Source organism: Heloderma suspectum, chromosome 11 (assembly GCF_057233095.1).
Source record: "Heloderma suspectum isolate Gila_16-S chromosome 11, 16-S_ref, whole genome shotgun sequence".
Classification (NCBI taxonomy): Eukaryota; Metazoa; Chordata; class Lepidosauria; order Squamata; family Helodermatidae; genus Heloderma; species Heloderma suspectum.
Window position 1 is genome coordinate 12,197,193 of NC_139468.1, and position 14,753 is coordinate 12,211,945.

The window sequence follows — 14,753 nt, forward strand, 5'->3', positions numbered from 1 at the left end:
ACGTGTTGTTGATTCACTACCCCCCCCCGTAGTTACCCTAACCGTTCCCGCCATGTGCGTGTGAACAGGCCCAGTGTTTGCACCACTGCTGTGATGATCAGATACAATAGAAGGCAGTTCTTTGTGTATTTTTTCAAACTCTAGAGTCAAAGTATTGCAGAGTAGAGATGAGTACTGAAGTTTCCACATGGGAATAGCCCTAAAAATAAAGAACTTCAAGCTGGCAATGGCTAATGGACTGTAGTAATACAGTGTATATAAGTATTGTTGTTGTTGTTCAGTCATTAAGTCATATCCGACTCTTCGTGACCCCATGGACCATAGCACACCAGGCCTTCCTGTCCTCCGCTCTCTCCCGGAGTGTGCTCAAGTTCATGTTCATTGTATCAGTGATGTTATCTAGCCATCTCATCCTCTGCCGTCCCCTTCTCCTTTTGCCTTCAATCTTTCCCAGCATCAGGGTCTTTTCCAGGGAGTTTTCTCTTCATATTAGGTGGCCAAAATATTTGAGCTTCAGCTTCAGTATATGTCCTTCCAATGAGCACTCAGGGTTGATTTCCTTTAGGACGGACTGATTTGACCTCCTTGCAGTCCAGGGGACTCGTAAGAGTCTTCTCCAGCACCACAGTTCAAAAGCATTGATTCTTCAGCGCTCAGCCTTCCTTATAGTCCAGCTCTCACAGCCATACGTTACTACTGGAAAAACCGTAGGTTTGATTATGCAGACCTTTGTCAGCAAGGTGATGTCTCTGCTTCTTACTATGCTGTCTAGGTTTGCCATAGCTTTCCTCCCAAGGAGCAAGCGTCTTTTAATTTCATGGCTACAGTCACCGTCTGCGGTGATCTTGGAGCCCAAGAAAATAAAATCTGTCACTGCTTCCATTTCTTCCCTTTCTATATGCCAGGAAATGATGGGGCCAGATGCCATGATCTTAGTTTTTTTAATGTTGAGTTTCAAACCAGCTTTTGCACTCTCTTCTTTCTCCCTCAACAAGAGGCTCTTTAGATCCTCTTCGCTTTCTGCCATTAGAGTGGTATCGTCTGCGTATCTGAGGTTGTTGATATTTCTCCTGGCAATCTTAATTCCGACCTGTGATTCATCCAACCCGGCATTTCTCATGATATACTCTGCATATAAGTTACATAAGCAGGGCGACAATATGCAGCCTTGTCGTACTCCTTTCCCAATTTCGAACCACTCGGTTGTTCCATGTCTGGTTCTTACTGCTGCTTCTTGACCCTTGTACAGGTTTCTCAGGAGACAGGTAAGGTGGTCTGGTACTCCCATCTCTTTCAGAATTTGCCAGAGTTTGTTGTGATCCACACAATCAAAGGCTTTAGCGTAGTCAATGAAGCAGAAATAGACTGGAATTTTTCTGGAATTCTCTTGCTTTCTCCATGATCCAGCAAATGTTGGCGATTTGATCTCTAGTTCCTCTGCCTCTTCGAAATCCAGCTTGTACTTCTGGTAGTTCTCGGTTCACATACTGCTGAAGCCTAGCTTGTAGGATTTTGAGCATAACCTTGCTGGCATGTGAAATGAGTGCAATTGTACGGTAGTTTGAACACTCTTTGGCATTGCCCTTCTTTGGAATTGGAATGTAAACTGACCTTTTCCAGTCTTGTGGCCACTGCTGAGTGTTCCAAATTTGTTGGCATATTGAGTGCAGCACTTTAACAGCATCATCTTTTAGGATTTTAAATAGCTCAGCTGGAATACTGTCATCTCCGCTAGCTTTGTTGTTAGTAATGCTTCCTAAGGCCCACTTGACTTCACTCTCTAGGATGTCCGGGTCAAGTTCAGTGACCGCACTATCATGGCTATCAGGGACATTCAGATCTTTCCTGTATAGTTCTTCTGTGTATTCTTTCCGCCTCTTCTTAATCTCCTCTGCTTCTGTTAGGTCCCTGCCTTCTTTGTCCTTTATCATGCCCGTCTTTGCACAAAACGTTCCCTTGAGATCTCCGATTTTCTTGAAGAGATCTCTAGTCTTTCCCATTCTGTTGTTTTCCTCGATTTCTTTGCATTGTTCATTTAAGAAGGCCTTCTTGTCTCTCCTTGCTATTCTCTGGAACTCTGCATTCAGTTGGATATATCTTCCCCTTTCTCCCTTGCTTTTCGTTTCCCTTCTTTCCTCAGCTACTTGTAAAGCCTCATCAGACAGCCACTTGGCTTTCTTTCATTTCTTTTTCTTTGGGATGGATTGAGTTGCTGCCTCCTGAACAATGTTACGGACCTCCGTCCATAGTTCCTCACGCACTCTGTCTATCAGGTCTAATCCCTGAAATCTATTCCTCACCTCCACTGTATATTCATAAGGGATATGATTTAGGTCATACCTGAATGGTTTAGTGGTTTTCCCTACATTCTTTAATTTAAGCTGAAATTTTGCAACAAGAAGCTCATGATCTGAGCCACAGTCAGCTCCAGGTCTTGTTTGTACTGACTGTATAGAGCTTCTCCATCTTTGGCTGCAAAGGACATAATCAATCTGATTTCGATATTGACCATCTGGTGATGTCCATGTATAGAGTTGCCTGTTGTGCTGTTGGAAAAGAGTGTTTGCTGTGATCAGCGTGTTCTCTTGACAAAACTCTATTAGCCTTTGTCCTGCTTCATTTTGTACACCATGGCCATGCTTGCCTGTTATCCCGGTGATTTCTTGACTTCCTACTTCAGCATTCCAATCCCCTATGATGAAAAGGACACCTTTTTTTGGTGTTAGTTCTAGAAGGTGTTGTAGGTCTTCATAGAACCGATCAACCTCAGCTTCTTCGCTCTCAGCGGTTGGGGCACAGACTTGAATTACTGTGCTGTTGAATGGTTTGCCTTGGATTCGTACTGAGATCATTCTATTGTTTTTGAGATTTATTTATTTATTTATTTATTTCATTTCTATACCGCCCAATAGCCGAAGCTCTCTGGGCGGTTCACAAAAATTAAAACCAAACAACACACAATAAAACAATTTAAAATATATAGAACATTAAAACCACAATATAACAATACAACCACAATAAAACCTAGCAGCAGTACAGGAGTTTAAAATACAGATTTAAAACAGCAAAGATAAAAATTTAGAAAGCTAAAATGCTAAAATGCCTGGGAAAATAAAAAGGTCTTCACCTGGCGCCGAGAGGAGTACAATGTAGGCGCCAGGCGAACCTCACTAGGGAGCTCATTCCAGAGCCGGGGTGCCACAACAGAAAAAGCCCTCCTCCTAGTAGCCACCCGCCTCACTTCCTTTGGCAGGGGCTCACGGAGAAGGGCTGCTGCTGATGATCTTAAGGTCCGGGCAGGCACATATGGGAGGAGGCGATCCTTCAGGTAACCTGGCCCCAAGCCGTTAAGGGCTTTGAATGTTAACACCAGCACTTTGAATCGGGCCCGGAAATGGACTGGCAGCCAGTGCAGCTGAAAAAGTACTGGCGTAATATGAGCTTGCAGGCCAGTCCCTGTTAACAATCTTGCTGCCCTATTTTGGACCAGCTGAAGTTTCCGGACCGTTTTCAAAGGCAGCCCCACGTATAACGCATTGCAGTAATCCAGACGAGAAGTTATCAGAGCATGGATAACTGTAGCTAGGCTATCTCTGTCCAGATAAGGGCATAGTTGGTATACCAGCCTAAGCTGATAAAAAGTGCTCCGTGCCACTGAGTTCACCTGTGCCTCAAGTGACAGTTCTGGATCCAAGAGCACCCCCAAACTACGAACCTGATCCTTTAGGGGGAGTGCAACCCCCTCCAGAACAGGTTGAATATCACCTAGCCGGGCAGACGAACCACCCACTAACAGTACCTCCGTCTTGTCTGGATTGAGTTTCAGTTTATTAGCCCTCATCCAGTCCATTACCGTGCCCAGGCACTGGTTCAGAACAGCCACTGCCTCACCTGGGTTTGATGAGAAAGAGAGGTAGAGCTGGGTGTCATCTGCATATTGATGGCACCTCAGCCCACACCTCCGGATAACCTCCCCCAGCCATTTCATGTAGATGTTAAACAGCATGGGGGATAAAATAGAGCCCTGTAGAACCCCATGGCACAATTGCCATGGCACAGAGCAATAATCCCCCAGCACCACCGTCTGGAATCGGCCATCCAAGTAGGAGCGGAACCACTGTAGTGCAGTGCCTCCAACTCCCAACCAGACAACCTGTCCAGAAGGATACCATGCTCGATGGTATCGAAAGCCGCTGAGAGGTCCAGGAGAATCAACAGGAACGCACTCCCCCTGTCCCTCTCCCAGCAGAGGTCATCCCACAGGGCGACCAAGGCAGTTTCCGTTCCAAAACCAGGCCTGAAGCCCGATTGAAATGGATCTAGATAATCCGTTTCATTCAACAGTGCCTGGAGCTGTCCTACAACCACCCGCTCAAGCACCTTGCCCAGGAAGGGGATGTTGGCCACTGGCCTATAATTGTTAACATCCTCTGGGTCCAGGTTAGGCTTTTTCAGGAGTGGTCTAATTACTGCCTCTTTTAAAGCAGCAGGCACCACTCCCTCTCTCAAGGAGGAATTTACAACTTCCTGGACCCAGCCAGACAACCCCTACTTGTTTGATTTAATAAGCCATGAAGGGCAAGGGTCAAGCACACAAGTGGTCGATCAGACTTGGCCAAGCACCTTGTCTGCATCCTCAGGCCTCAGTAACTGAAACTCATCCAATAAAACTGGACCAGACGGTGCTCTGAACGCCTCTACCAATGGAGGTAGATCTACCAATGGAGTACCCCAGTATTGCTTTTCCCACCGTTTTGTTGACTATGAGTGCTACTCCATTTCTTCTAAGGTATTCTTGCCCACAGTAGTAGATACGATGGTCACCTGAATTAAATTCGCCCATGCCTGTCCATTTTAGTTCGCTGATTCCCAAGATGTCCATGTTTAATCTTGCCATTTCATGTTTGACCACCTCCAGCTTACCTTGATTCATTGATCTTACATTCCAGGTTCCTAAACAATATAAGGGTGTATATTTGTGTCTGCCCAAACACCCAGGTGCCAATGAAAAGAACAGAGGTAGCTGGGCAGGAAGTTCCTCAATGTGGGCGCAACCACCAGGAAGGCCCTGCTCTAGGCCCTCATATTAAATAATAAATGGATGAGACTGTTGATGTCTTTGACTTCTGCAGCTTGACCCTGTATGTGGAGGTTGCCTGTAATGGTCTCTTTGGAGCTGGGAAGGGCAGCATGATTGCACCACCTGATCTGGACAAGAGGTTCTCGTTGCACAAGGCAGAGCTGGTGGTTTTCAACAGGGACGTCCATGAGCTTCTGGTAGACTTTGAGATCCTTCTGGACATGACCACGGTAAAAAGCATAGTTCATGTTTCTATCATTTCAGTGGCAACTGTGCACTGGTGAAGCTTTTTCCTATTCTCTAATGCAGGGGAGTTGGGCTCTTTCAGCCCAAGGGCCAAATTCCATTTAGGAGGAGCTCTCTGGGGCCCATTCCAGTGGTGGGCGGGGCCAAAGGCAAAATGGGCAGGGCCAAAACACCAGCATCTTTTAGTTTAAAACTCTGCTAGTAAGCAAGCCTTAGGAAAGGCATTTCAGGCTATTAGAATGGGGAAAATCTGCAAAAGTGGTTAGAAACTAGCCAGTGGTCAGTGTTTGTGGGTGTCAAGGTTCCCCTTATGACCTGGACCCCCCGAGCAACCCCTTAAGGATCTCTTGCTTCCTTAAGAGTCTCACCTTCCTTTTAAACTTCCCTTTCCCAGTAACATGGGGTTTAGGCTGTAGGTTTGGGGTGATTGACACTCTAGACATGGGGTTCAACCACTAGAGTTTACTAGTAGATTTAAAGCAAACAAATTACAGCTACAGGTATTTACACAATATAGCTGAGTGATACAAAAGGCATTAAAAGAAAATAAAAATTGCAAAATGCAAGTTTCTTTACCCTAGCTGTCCTTAGACTTTCCTAGGCTGCTGCTTCCTGCTCCCTCTTCAAACTCTTCTCTCAGTTGAGGCTCTAGCTGTCTCTGTTCTTACTGTTGCTCTGGCTGCAGCCTGGTCTTTCCCTAACTTACTGGCTTACTCTCCCTCTCTTTATATACCCTCCTCCCTCAAATCCGAAAGTACTGCTCCAAACCTAAAGAAATGAAATTTAGGTGGAGAAAGAAAACTGACACCCAACTGGAGAAATGAAACTACTCCTCTCAGGGTTACTCCTTCCCAGCAGAAGGCTCCAGGCCTCTAAGCCTGACCTTTATTTCCCCCCTTTGCCTCTGTAGGCCTCAAATCTTCACAGGGGTAAAGGGGGTAGGGCCAGGAGTAGGGAGCGTGGCCATCTGGGAAACCCCGAGGGCTGGATTGGGACCCCAGGAAGGCCAGATTTAGTCCTCAGGCCAGAGGCTCTCCCCCACCCCCTGTATTGGCCCCAGGAGCGTAGCCAAGCCATTTGTAGTGTTAGAGGGGCCTAGAGATCCATAATGCTTGCTTACGTTCATTATTGGTGCAATTTCCATGCTAGTAAGCCTCTGAGCATGTGCAGATGAGTCAAAAGGCTGATAACAGCCTTCTCGGAATATTCCTCGTTAATGAGGAGAACGTCTTATCACTGATGTGCCTGAGAAGCTGAGTTTGTTTACCTTAAAGCTGCAGGTGGCTGTGTTTGAGAACCAAGTGCTGTTAGTGTATGCTGGGAATGGATGCTAGGGGTGCTTGCTATGCTATGCTGCCTTACTGACAACATGTAGAGTATAAGACCCATTGTACCCAGTGGCTCGGGGTTCAGAGAAGCTGTCTGATCCAACCATTGGGTACGCCTGTGTGCTGTAAGTTACCCAATAAAGTACTCCTTGTAGGCAGACCTCTGAGTCTGATGTATCACTGTCTTGGCACCTCTGAATTAAGAGTTTGAAGCCTCTGGCTGGGGCGATACACCCCCCCCCCCCGCTCTAATGGATTCAATGTTTGTGCGTATTCGTGAAAACAACTAGTGGTGTTCCTTTTTCAGTGCCAGCATCAAATGGGCTTGGTGCAGAGGGGCTTGATTTGGCTCTTCATGTACCCTCAGTTCTGTTTGTGGATGTCAGGGTTGTATCCAAGCCCATAGAGTCCCAAAGCAGCTCTGATTCTGAGGAAGAGAGGCAACTCGTGGGGAAGGAACTTTCCCAGACTTCAGAGGCGCAGCTGGAGGGGGAGCCCCCCCGCCGTTCACATCCCTGGGAGCGACAGCGAACAAGGCGTGGAAAGGAAAGGATGACCTGGACTTCTGGACACGAGGCTCAGATGCAGGCACAAGCAAGAGATCACAGGAGCCAAGCTTCGGCTCTCAGCCCCATTGGCTCGACGTCAACAGCTGCGCCCAGAAGCATCACGGGAGAGGGGGAGATCTTCCCCTCTCACCCCTTAAGTTCAGAGAATTGCCGCCCTTTTCCCAAAAGGAGATCAACTGATGTACTTTCCCTTTGAACCCCTAGATGGCTGTTCCGCGGTAGTTCTCTGAGTCTCTGGCAATTAGCATCTGTATGCCTCATTAGGGTAAATGGAATTAAAGCCTTGGAAAGCAGCCCTTTCGTCTGAGTGTTGATTTGGCTCTTGGAGTATTCAGTAGGCAACAGGGGAATCCTGACAGGGTGCATGCATCTGCTTGGCAGCAGGCCCCATAGATTGCTTCTTTTTTTTAACTTTTTATTCTATTTTTATCTTTATAAATGAAATAAACAGTACCAACAACCTAATCAGTATCTAGAGTTTCCCAACAGTACAGTATTCTTAGGAGGACACAGCAATAACGAAAAAGAGAAAAAAAAATGAAAAAACAAAACATAAGGAGAAGGAAGAAGAAAACAAGAAAGAAAATGAAAAAATATAAAGAAGTTACTTAAAAGGATTAAATTTAAACTCCATTACACACAAACTTCAAATACCATTCTACTTAAAAGTTATACCTTTAACACTGGCAATATTACAATTCACTATAGCATAGATAATCAACCTTATTTCAATATCATATCATCAGTCTTAAAGCAAGGAAGCAGGCCTACAATTCATTTCCAATAACCATATATTGCCCTCCAGTTAACATACAACAGGAGAGCTTAACAATTTAACCAGCCTAAAATATTACTAACCAGTCTCATAATAATGCTTCTCAATAAGCATGCATTGGATTGTAGACTTACCAAAGAGTTCACTCTGAGTGTCCCCAGGCAATTCATGAAAAGGATCCGAAAGTGGCAGAGCATTCATAAACGATACTGTTAGTGTGTATTTTGTTTTAGGCAATTGGTTTCCGAATATGAAAATCATGCCTTGATTCAGGTTTATCCGGGCTGTGCATTTTGCTAGCGCAGGAGTTATGTTTCCCTTTCTCAATAGGTCCTTGGGGAGGAAAACCAGCGGAGCTTCCAGGCCCTCTATGTAGCCAATCAGATGGTGAACGTGTGTGACGTCACCAACCCATCAACGTTTGCTGCAGCGCATGAGCTTGCCTGCTCTATCTTCAGCCAGAAGAACGGAGAGAGCCAGCATATCATCTATGCGATGGGCCACTGCCACATTGACTCAGGTAAGAGGGGTGCTCTGGGTGTTCATTTCAGCACAGTGGTATAGGAAGAGTGCCTATGGGGCATTTGGCACCCTTTGGTAAAGCAGCGTGGGGAGAAGGGATAGTCTGCAGTCTGGGCTGGCAGGTTCACTTGGACAGGATGTTCCTAAATTATAGGTGAGCAGAATCCAACTTTATTATGTTTATTTATGAGTAATACTTATTTACTGCTTAATATAATAAAATCCTTAAGCAGTTTACATGTTTGCATGTTGGGAGAGAACATCTGCCAGATGCAATGATCTGCAAATTAAGCGAACCTATTCATGCTTGCTTTGCAGAATTCTGCTTCCAAGAGTTAGTGTTTTCTGATGTATGTTTTGGGAATGGTAGGTAATTAAGGTGGGAGGGGAATAGATAAGCAGAAGGATGTGAAGACCGGAGAATGGTAAAAGTGGATGCAAGGAGGGTTTTTATCAAGAAATCGGGTTTGGGGGTGGCGTCGGGGTGTGTGTATGGATCCTAAGATTCTTTCTGTAGAGGAGTAGCTATAAAAACTTACTGAAATTGTTAAGTGGTTTATATTGCGGTCCTATGTTTACTTTCCTGGGTGTAAGTCCCATTGAACACAATGGAACTTAACTTCTGAGCAATGCATAGGATTGGACTGTTAATTTTCTTCCTATATTAGCATAAATTCCAGTAGCATCAACACAGTGCTGACAACCAGAATGTGCTTTTTCTTCTTTTTTTAATAACAAGGTTCTAGTCCACATGACTATAGAGAAAATCTAGAAAATGTTCAGGCTAGAAAAGCAGAGTCCAACAATGGTTTTTGTATAAATTCAATTCCATGTACCCTGATGTTTTACTTTCGTTAGTACCCATATATTAGAGCCTTTCTGCATGATTTTTTTTGGTGCACATTAAATGTACATTTGTTGCATACGATCTGCACATTTTCCCTCAAGGTTGCACTCCTGTGGTGAGATAATTGCTGTACATTTTTTTCCCCGTGTGAATAAATTGTGCTCATCTCAGAATCTGGGTTTTCCAGCTGCAGAATTTACCACCTTAGTTAGGTCTCTGTCTAATCCTGCATGTGCCTAATGAGATGTTGATTTTTTTGCAACTGCTCATTTTGTAAAGACAGCTTAATTTGGATCCCAAATGAGAACCTTATTTCAGTCTCTCCTGCTGTGGGGACAGGCAACATAGAGTTGTGATGGAAATAGGGCTACATGGGCATCATAAAATCAAAATGAATGTGATGGTGAATGTCTGCCTGCAATTATCATCTTAGCCTGGCTGTGGCCTTATGAGGAGACGATCCGTAAATGCGCGCGCAGCTGGGTGACTGTCATACGCCTGATGGAGAAGAACCCAGAGTTCACCTTTGTCTGCTCACAGGTATTGACATGTCTATGCATATCTATGTCTCAGCTGATTTTACATACATTTTACGTGTTTAGCCTGGATTTCTTTTTCTGACTCAAGAAGTCACTGTTGCTGTTATTTTTTGTGGGGTGCACGTGCAGCTCAATTCTAGATCGCATGCCTTACGTGCAGAAGGTGCCAGGTTCAATCCTTGGCATCTTCAGCTACAAGCGTCAGGTATCAGGCACTGGGGAAGACCTCTTCCTTAGATCTGTTCAGATTTAATGATTTTAAAATCCTTTTAATTGATTTAGAGCAGGTGTTGGGCAATTTGTGGCCCTCCAGATGTTTTGGCCTATGTGGCGTTCCTGCCTATTTACCAGTATGAATACCTTTTCTATAAGGCCTTTCCCACAGCAGACGACATCTCCATGACATACCCAGTAATGCTGCCACCAGAACCTTTGCCTTAGGTCAAACACCTTTACTTCTCGAGATGTGAGGACACATTGTCTTTTTATTCTCTTTATCACTTTTACCCTTTGGTAGCCCCGACTCATAGGGCATGGGATTTTCAAAAGCAGAGAAATTATTGTTATTTACAAGATTACAGTGTTAAACTCAATTAATTATGTGCAAGAGGAGAACAAAGTGGTTCTTTATGAACCACTTTATTCTCCTCCTGTACATAACTAATTGAGTTACAGTAATAAAGTCACTTAAAAACCTATATATACCCCCCCCCCCGCCCGATCACCTCTCTAATCCTATAAACACAGATCCTAGGCCCTGTCTATTTCCTCACAAGCCCTGTCTATCTCTTCCCTTTCTAAAACTCCACAGGCCCTGCTCCCTGTTTATATATCACACACCATTTCACCCCCCTTATTCACTCAGCCAATCATCTCACATATGCAGATACATCACACCTCCTGTCATTCATACCACTCTTACTCTAGATCTACTTACCAGAAAAAACAGAGTCGTAACACTGATGTGCGTGCATGCATACATACATACATACATACATATATACACACACGTGCACACAGGCGCGTGCACACACACACACACACACACACACACACACACACAGATTCATAGCATCTATATGATGTGACATCACAGCCTACAACTCCTGTCAGCCCTAGCTGGCATAGTCAATGGTGAAGGATGATGGGAGATGTAGACCAAAACATCTGGAGTACCACAAGTTGCCCAATCCTGATTTAAAGGTTGCAGCCCTAGTAAAACAACTGTGTATTTGCTACTTGGTTTGACTAGACGCATTGTTCCTTTTGAAAAAAAAGTCCCATGAAGACATTTCTTTAAAAGCAGCTTTCATAGAAGTAGGGCCAGTCCACCAGCCCTGCAGAAAGACCACCCCCAGGAAGGCAGCTCCTCCCTCAATTGGCACCACCAGCAGCCATTCCAGGAGGCTGTACAGAGGGAGATGAGAGGGGGAAGCAATGCCAGTGCACTAGCCTTGCTGAAAGACTTCATTTTTCTTCCTCTTCCCTCCCGACCCCTTTTTCCTTGTGTGTTGTATCTTTTTAAGATTGTAAGCCGGCAGGCAGGGACTGTCTTGTGTTATTGGATATATGTAAGCTACTCCAGGGGCCTTTTTGGCTGCGGAGCAGCATAAAAACACTTCAAATAAATAAAATAAATTCCAAGAGGTTATCTGTAATGTATAAATGAGGTGTAACTTGATTATTAACTTCTGGAGTTATCCTTCATCCAAATTTGGGCACTAGTACTTATTTTTCATCTGTAAGCCACAAGTGTGGATGAAACGTAGCCACGTGGCTACCCTCTTTTCTACAGGCTCAGCAATTTGAATGGGTGAAGAACTGGTATCCTGGCTTGTACACTACGATTCAGAGCTTTGCGAAAGAAGGACGTTTCATTCCTGTCGGGGGCACCTGGGTAGAAATGGTACGGATTCAGCAATCCTCTTTTCTCAGTAGTTGTGTAGTACAGGGTACCAAGGCCAGAGAGTGAAAATTGTTCTCCTTTCTGCTTAAAAGGCAAATGTTACTTTGTACTGCTTTGCAACTTATGTTTAAAGAAAGGGATTTCATTGTATTACCTGGTAAGTACAGCTTGATCTTCCCTCCGTCCCTGCGAGCCAAGAGTAGCAGGCTCAAGTTAATTCTTGGCTGCAGTGGTAATCTTTCTGGGAGGGATCCAGTGAAGATAGTTGCCAGATCTGGAGGCGGGGGAAGGAAACAGTGACAGACTTAAAGCTTCTGCATAAATTTACAAAATGATGATGATTTTATAAATCATAAAGCTTAAAATAAAAAGCCCCTAAACGGTTCACATTCAATACGCTATTAAATATGCTATTTCAATAACAATAACAATACAAAAACATTTAAAATACACTATTAAAAACCATCGTTAAAGGTTTGTGATTCTCCCCCAGGATGGGAACCTTCCTAGCGGCGAATCCATGGTTCGGCAGTTCCTGCAGGGACAGCGATTCTTCCAGCAGGAATTTGGGAAGCTCTGCGTAGAGGTTTGTGCATATTTCTGCTTTGCTCCCCCTTAAAGCTGCATACACAATCCTAATTGTCCTCTTCCTAGTGCCGGGGGTCACTTTTTATTTATTTATTTTAAGCCAGAAGCTCCCATCAGAGTGATGCTATGTCATTGCATAGCAATGGTCTTGTGTGCGCGGGGGGGGGGGGGGGGGGGAGAGCAGTGGTGGCTGCTGAAAGGAACCGACACATTCTGCAGTCTCTGAATTGAGCTGCAAAATTTGGGAGGCTGTTTCAGAGCTGCTCTGTGTGGCAGTCATATTGTGCAAAACAGCCCTGTGTCAGAGATCTGATGCCATTTATGGAGATTAGGTCTCTCAGTGGCTCTTTGCTATCATAAGCTAAATAGAACCTTTGTATTTAGAGGCAGCAAGAGTGGGCCTGCAACAAAATGCTGCAGTGTGTAGTGCCCCTGTTCAGGGTGCCAGCCACCCATACCCTTTTGCGGGACATTCCATTCCTTCTCCCACCAGTTTCCCCTTCCCTTCCCACCAACATTCAGTGTTCTGTGGCCACTGAGCAGGCTAGGTCCTTATTGGGCTGTCCCCCTGACCCATACATTTTATTTTTATCCTAAACATTTTTTTGTGCTTCTGCCAATCTTGGGTTCCACCAAACCCAAGTATTGGGTATTAACCCCAGTAATACCCCAGTATTAACCCTGCTTGCATGAATTGTGCTGTTTTGGCTATATAACAAGGGTGTCGAACCTCTTTCAGCCCAAGGGCCAAATTTCCTTTCAGAGAAGCTCTCGGGGGCCATATTCCATTGGTGGGCAGGGCTGAAACAAAATGGGGTGGGGCCAAGATACCAGCTAAGCAGGGTCAGCCCTGGTTAGTACTTGGATGGGAGACCACCTGGGAATCAGGCTTCCTGCACTGAGCAGGGGGTTGGACTCAATGGTCTTGTAGGCCCCTTCCAACCCTGTGATTCTGTGATTCTATATTTTAGCTTAACGCTCTTATTGCCAATAACGAAGTCTTAGGAAAGGCATTTTAGAATGGGGAAAAACACACACAAAATCGGGAAACCACCAAATGATCAGCAGTTGAGGGAAAGAGGCCATGGCCAGGGGGAAGGGGCAGACCCCCAGACATCAAAAATCTGGCCCGCAAGCCTGAGGTTCTGCACCCCTGTTATATAAGAATCCACACTCAGAGAATGAATTTGCTGTGTTTGTGTGTGTGAGAGACAGAGAGAGAGACAGAGAGTACATATGTATGTATGAATGAATGATACCTCTAAATACCAGATATTGAGAAAAGCCAACATGGGGAGGTTTACTGCTTTTATGCCTTGCTTAGGAGGATCTCCAGTGGTATCTGCTTGGTCACTGTAGGAAAAAGACCACTGGACAAGGTGAACCCATGGTCTGACCCTGCAGAGTAGGGGCTGCATTCTTAGCTGTCTGTTTCCGTGCTCTTTTCTTCACAATCAGTTCTGGCTACCAGACACATTTGGTTACTCAGCACAACTGCCCCAGGTGATGCACGGATGTGGGATACACTGGTTCCTAACTCAGAAGCTTAGCTGGAACCTCGTGAACACTTTTCCGGTGAGCTCTTTTTTGTTTTTAACTAGAAAAGCATTTAAGTGTGCAAACCAAGCTATAACCAGATTTTCCTTACATTGCTCGAAAGGGTACCCCAAGTGTGCTTGCACTGTTCAAATATGCCTGATAGTTTTATGAGATATCCAACCCACAGACTAGTTAACGAGATAGCACCTTCTCTTCTGAAATCATGCCGCAAATTTATAAGTGGGTTTTATTTGCTTTAGTTGCATTTTAAAAAACTTTATATCATTTTTTCAGTACAGTGAACGTGGGCTAAACATAGCCTGAAAAAGTTTTAGAAAACAATCAAACACAATCCAATTCAGTTAGGATGTGTAAAGTTCAGAACTGCAAAACCTTCAAGCTGAAATTATTTTCTCTTAGTAGATTACCAAAACCTTAAAATGATCTGGAGAGGCTTAGATCTGGGATGTATGATTAACATACCACAAAAATGGGTACCACATTGCATAAAGTGTTTCCTGTTTTGCATGACCTTTAACAACTTCCACATGGTGGGTAAGCTTGTGCATTCATAAATGACCCCAAAGCATCTGAAACCAAGCCTTGACAGAAAAGTCCACTGAACTTTCCCACTGGCTTGCAATTGAAGAGTGTGTAGTCCTGTCACACTCCAATTTGCTTTGGAACACCTGACCCCTAAATCCCCCAGTTTGATCTTAGCTCCAGATTTCCCTTGTTTCCTGCAAAGCCATTGAAAGGAGTTTGTGTGGGACTGAAATGAAAGATGATAGTGCTGGGCACAGATAGTGGTGAG

General features: G+C 44.7%; 1 protein-coding gene across 1 annotated transcript in view; it reads left to right on the forward strand.

Moving 5' to 3' along the window:
• MAN2C1 (mannosidase alpha class 2C member 1) overlaps positions 1-14,753 on the forward strand; it is a 42,294-nt gene that overhangs the window by 8,505 nt on the left and 19,036 nt on the right. Inside the window, exons 5-10 of the mRNA XM_084816845.1 lie at positions 5,133-5,310; positions 8,329-8,518; positions 9,801-9,907; positions 11,702-11,812; positions 12,306-12,398; positions 13,859-13,975. Of these exons, the coding sequence (XP_084672971.1) occupies positions 5,133-5,310; positions 8,329-8,518; positions 9,801-9,907; positions 11,702-11,812; positions 12,306-12,398; positions 13,859-13,975 (796 nt within the window). The remainder of the gene's footprint in view (positions 1-5,132; positions 5,311-8,328; positions 8,519-9,800; positions 9,908-11,701; positions 11,813-12,305; positions 12,399-13,858; positions 13,976-14,753) is intronic.